Source organism: Gossypium arboreum, chromosome 4 (genome assembly GCF_025698485.1).
Source record: "Gossypium arboreum isolate Shixiya-1 chromosome 4, ASM2569848v2, whole genome shotgun sequence".
Classification (NCBI taxonomy): domain Eukaryota; kingdom Viridiplantae; phylum Streptophyta; class Magnoliopsida; order Malvales; family Malvaceae; genus Gossypium; species Gossypium arboreum.
The window spans coordinates 22,198,964-22,204,450 of NC_069073.1; the positions used below are offsets into that span (position 1 = coordinate 22,198,964).

Sequence of the window (5,487 nt, forward strand, 5' to 3'; positions counted from 1 at the left end):
TATTTAGAAATTTTATGCTTCTTTGTTAACAAGAAAGTTTAGTTTAAAACTACTTCTTGTTTAGATTAATTGGAGTTTTAGTATAGTTGAGAGTTTTATTCAGATGTACTTAGCTAGCTTATATAAAGGCGTCTTCATTGTTCATTAAAGAGATAATTGTTTTCCATTAATAAAATTTTCAACTCTAGGAGTTAGTTTTTGTGTGCAAGATTGCTTTCTAGTGATTTTTAGAAGTAATTTTCTTCTCGATTTTCTTCAATGAGTCGTGGGAATTTATTATTCATTCTTCAATTTACCAATGATTATTTATTGGAGGGTTGACTAGAGTTATTAATTGAGCTTATTAGGGTTTATACATCAAAGTGTTCAATTGGACACTTGTCCATCTATCCATCATATCTGTCAGTTTTTCGATCCATCTTCTACTTTTTTATTCTATATTTTATTTATTTAGATATTTAATATTTATTCTTTATTATTAAATTTCTTCTTTTTGGTTATTTTTTTTATTTTTCTTGTTTTCTTAAAATTATTTAATTTTTTCTTTTCAAATTCAAATCTTTTTTTCTCGAGTTGAACAACTTGAATATGGTATTCTTCCGCTTTTGTCCTTTATTATTTAGTTTGTTACTTGTTATAAATTTGGGGATATATATAATAGAGTCAGCTTCTATGAGCCGATGCCCTTTAGTTCCATCAATCACCATGGTCACAAATGTTGATTAAATGGACCACAACCCTTTTTCTAACTTTTTCCTCGGATTTTTTAAAAAAATTTTTGTATGCATTTATATTAGGACATCTTTCTGTCTCACAAATCATTTCCCTTTGATGATAAAAGCTTAGATATTGAGCAATAATTTGTGCCACCACTTTCCCTCCCCTATAATTACATTGTTTCAATATTTGAAGAGAACTTATAAAGCTGAAAAGGGGAGCAAAGCAAATATGATGGTAACTAAAAAGTTTTTGGATTTTGCTTGCACAACACGATAAACTTGCCTTTTTTTCTTTTCCTTTTTTACCTATTTTCTCATTAGTGAAAATAGTAAAAGATGTGATATAAAGTGTAGCGAAGTGATTGTCACTAGTTTCTGATACAAGAAGTAATGAAAGCACTGCTTTCTTCCTCATCTAAGCCATTGGGGGACACCTCTGTAATTTCACTTGAACTGGGTGAAGTGGATTGAGGAGGTGGATTGAACACAGGGCAGTCAGCTGTGAAATCGATACAAGTAGCCATCTTCGCTGCATGTTTTCTAGCTTTTCTTTTCCGCTGAAACACTCGGAAAACTAGCCAATCTCCAGCCATTTCCCTCTTTACCATCTACAAATATGACAAAAAATGATTTTTACTTTTAAATTGTTAAAAATTATAAAGAACATAGAAAATCATAAAAATTTTATATAAAAAATAAAATTATAAAAGCATCTACAATTTTATATATAGCATCGATTGTTGTTTGCCCTCTCTCAATCCATTTCACCACATTAGTTTACGTCTCTAAACACTCCCCTTTTATTGGTCTATCATTTTTTTTAACCGCATTTATTTATATAATCCATTCACAATTATCATTTTATCATCATCATTATCATTCAAAAACATAAATAGAAATTACAACAGAGATGGCAAAGTCAAGCTGAAAATGTTGGCACTGTCATCCAAGATTTCCTTGGTTGGACAATAGTTTGAGGGAGAATACTAGTGAAGATAGATAAAAGGGTGTAAGCTTTGGAAAGATTCACTCACAATAGACTACTAAGACGAGCACAACAATGACCAACATAATAATAGTGGACAGGCAAAGCAGTTAAGAAATAAATGGTCTCAAGGGTGAAATAATTAATAAGTATTGTATTGTTAACCAAGGTCATTGGGGAAGTGGAAAAACTTTGGGTTTTTTTTATTTGTTTAATAATTTTGTAAAATTTTGTAATTTTTATTTTTTGTAATTTTATATATTTTCAGTAATTTCCTATTTTTTAAAAAGTTTCTATATTTTAAAATTTTTGTCATATACAATAATTTTTATATTTTTTACACTTTTTATTATTTTATAATTTTATAATTTTAATAATTTTAAAGAAAAATCATTTTTTGTCAAGTAACATGAAAATAATTTAAAATAGAGAAAAACAGTAAGAAATACATTTTAAGGATAAAAATTGATAATTGAAAATTTGCATTAAGAAAAAAGAAATCAGGTTGTACCCTTAAGCCTTAATTATATTACCTGAGTTGAATTAGAATGAAGAAGGCGATACTGATGCAAGAACCATCGAGTGTTGGTGTGATTAGAAGGCTTCCTTCCACAGAAAATCAAAGTTCTTCTCATCCCTACCACCTCATTGCTTCCTGTTTCTATTATTGGTTTCTCTCTCCCAATGGGCTTCCAGTACCCACCACTGCCCCCTCCATCTCTGCCTCTGCTGCTAAAGAAATACCTCTTTTCATTCACCTCACCTGAAACTCAAAACACCCACATCCAATTTTTAACACACGAACACTCTCTTCTCTACGTGCTGCAACATACATACATACATACATATAAATTACTGACCTGGTAAGCTCCAAGGATGAGTCCCCAAAACATCAAACTCGGAAATGACTGAAGCAGGTAAGGGAAGGCTTAAGGCCTTTCTCTTCAAGTAATGAACCACCAGCTCTTCATCTGTCGGATGGAACCTGAACCCTATCGGCATCTTCATCCCTCCTCTTCCACCCTACCATATCTGGTATATGTCTCAAATTAATCTGAACCGACCAAACTTAGGTGATACAAATCAAGAGAAGACACGGAGGTCTGTTTTATATATAAATGTAGAAGAATGGCAAAATGCAAAGTTGAAACAAAGTGTGCGACTGAGTGGGGGAACTCCTTCCTTGACTAAAACATCCATTCCAATTCCATTGCTTTATGATGACGGGTCGTTTCTCTTACACTTACAAGCGCGTAAGAAAACTTCTGACTTCCACTGTTTTTGGTCAACCATCCCTGTTTCCACTACAGTGAGCCCCACGTGTGCCACGTTGCTCTTCATTTTCCGCCACCCACTTATTTCATGCACCCCCACAAATTTTCTCTTTTGAATTAATTCTTTCTACGTTCCGGTGCTCAAATTATAAATACATAAAGATAAGCAGCCGCTTTCACATTCTGAGATAATAAAGTTTTTTTTTTTTTAAAGGGAAGAGCAAGTCTGGTTTATATTAAATTAAAATATTAAAAGAGAAACATACTTTTATAATATTTATTATTTTAAAAATAATTTAAAATTATTTTTATTGAGTTACAGAATTTTATATAAATATATAACAATATTGTCTCCATTTAACAATACATAAGATATACTTTGTCTATAATCTTGAGTAAAAACAAAATTTGTAATAAATTAAATTTTATAACTAAATTGATTTGATGTGACAAGAAGTTAACAAAAATCAAATCTTAAAATAACAACATTATGATTATAATGAAATTTATGTGTCTTATTATTATTCTTAAAATTAAAAATGAAGATGAAATGAGTATGAATGAATGTTGTCCCACTAATATTTCTTTTGTCATTTCTAGTATATGTATATGCAAAGATGATGAAGAACAACCTTGCAATTCACCCAAAGTGAAGCCCCAATTCTTGGAGTCGACGAGATCAAAGATTTTGTTTGTACCATCATTATTTACCACATGCTAATTGCAAGTGTATTTTTGCCTTAAAATCAATGCCGACATGAAAATTAAGCTTTCTTTTTTTATTCCCCAACTACAAGATTTGTTTCATAATGATGATCCTATGTTTTGAATTTTCCATCCCATGTAAAACAATCAAACATAACCCAATAAGCGAAGCAATTTATGAGTCTCTTTAAAGCTCTCCCTTTGTGAGCCTTCATTTATAAGTCCTTGCTCTCTCTCTCTCCCTCTCAAAATATCCTTTGTCTGACTTAAAGGTCTTTGCTGCCTTTGTTGTTTTGTAAGCCCAATAACAGGAAAACTGAAAAGCCCCATCCTTCTGTTCTTTATACGGTCCACCATCTCATCTGACAATGTTTAAATACCATAAATTTAACTGATTCAACCCTTTATAATTTTTTTAAATTTATTATTAAACTCACTGTTCAACCAGTTCAACTTAAAATCATTCCATTATTGATTTGATTCTTCCTATATTAGCTTTAATCCTTATACTTCAAATAGATAATAAAAAATAACTCATACCTTTTTTTTATTTAAAAATCTTAGTTTAATCATTAACATTATTAATATTTCTTTTAAAATTTATCAATTCGATATGTTCATTGAACTACTCTCATATGATAAGAAATATGATTGATAAAAATAAACATGGTGTGCTGATTAATTTTATTGAAAACTATCAACAACAATAATAATTGGCCTAGAATCTTTAACTTAAAAAATTAAGAAAACTAAATTTTAACTTTTAAAGTGCACCATCTAAATATAAAATTCTATAAAAGTATATTTTACTCTAAAATTATTACTTATTTATACTACTATATAAAGGAAGGCCCTAAGGTCTTCCTTCTTTGACACCTGTGCTTACATCTTTTCTTCTTATTTTTACACATCTAACAATAGTGATTAAATTTGTATTGTGATCCTTTTATTTTGTAATTATACAAAAATAGTTAAATTTCAATTTTAATCCTTCTATTATGCTTAAATCTAATATTTGATCTTTATACTTTAGTTTTATACATAATCTAGTACCTCGGCGTTTATAATGTCATTCATTAGTCTAAATATTTTATTTTAAATTTAAATCTTGATGTAAATTTAAAGAATTGTTAACATCATTAACTTTTTTTTGTTAAATTCAAGACCATTGCAATAACATTTTTTGAATGAGTACTTTTAAAAAAAATTAGAATGTCACACCAACAAGTTTAGTAGAAGAATTTTAATAATGTTAGCAATTGAACCTAAATTTTAAATTCAAAAATAGAATGGCTAAATTCTTTAAAATAAAAATATGGAAACTAAATTTAAAAAATAAGAGTACAGAAACTTAAAACATATTGTGTACTTTAAATTTAAACTATTTAATTTAAAAGTAATTAATAGAGAGCGTGAACAAGGGTTTCTCTATTTTCACCGCACCTAAAGCACTCCCTATTAGGAGTCTGATGAATTGATGCGATATTATCTTTCGTAGGGAGGAGCTCATGACCCATCCGCCAAGCTAACACCCTGATTTTTGGGAAAGTTTTAAGTTTCCATATCATTTTCCAAAAAAATCTATGAGGCCCCATGCCCACTTGTTTAAGAAGGAGCCATGAGTAAGCAGTTTTAGAAGTATAAGAACCATGACGGTTTTGGAACTAGATCTTGTTATCATTCGAATCGTTGAGGAAGAAATGAAGGTTGCATATTTGCTCCCCCATGCAACTGCCGTAAATCTCATGAACTCTATTAATATTCCAGCACGTACTCTCCTTATCCCAAAGCTCGTGCACTTTCC

The 5,487-nt window shown here is 30.0% G+C and overlaps 1 protein-coding gene across 1 annotated transcript; it reads right to left on the reverse strand.

Moving 5' to 3' along the window:
- Window positions 1–803: 803 nt before the first annotated feature.
- LOC108459938 (NAC domain-containing protein 83-like) lies at window positions 804–2,943 on the reverse strand. The gene is made up of 3 exons (XM_017759335.2): window positions 2,565–2,943; window positions 2,238–2,467; window positions 804–1,327 (listed from the first exon to the last, which is right to left on the reverse strand). The coding sequence occupies exons 1-3, from the start codon at window positions 2,710–2,712 to the stop codon at window positions 1,088–1,090; spliced, it is 618 nt and encodes a 205-aa protein (XP_017614824.1). The 5' UTR covers window positions 2,713–2,943; the 3' UTR covers window positions 804–1,087.
- Between the last annotated feature and the right edge of the window lie 2,544 nt (window positions 2,944–5,487).

Excerpts from the sequence above, each read along its gene's own strand:
- LOC108459938 (XM_017759335.2), bottom strand. The coding sequence starts at position 2,712 with ATGAAGATGCCGATAGGGTTCAGGTTCCATCCGACAGATGAAGAGCTG. Across the intron at positions 2,468-2,564 it reads TCATCCTTGGAGCTTACCAG|GTGAGGTGAATGAAAAGAGG; the intron begins GTCAGTAATTTA and ends TTTGAGTTTCAG. Across the intron at positions 1,328-2,237 it reads TTCATTCTAATTCAACTCAG|ATGGTAAAGAGGGAAATGGC; the intron begins GTAATATAATTA and ends TCATATTTGTAG.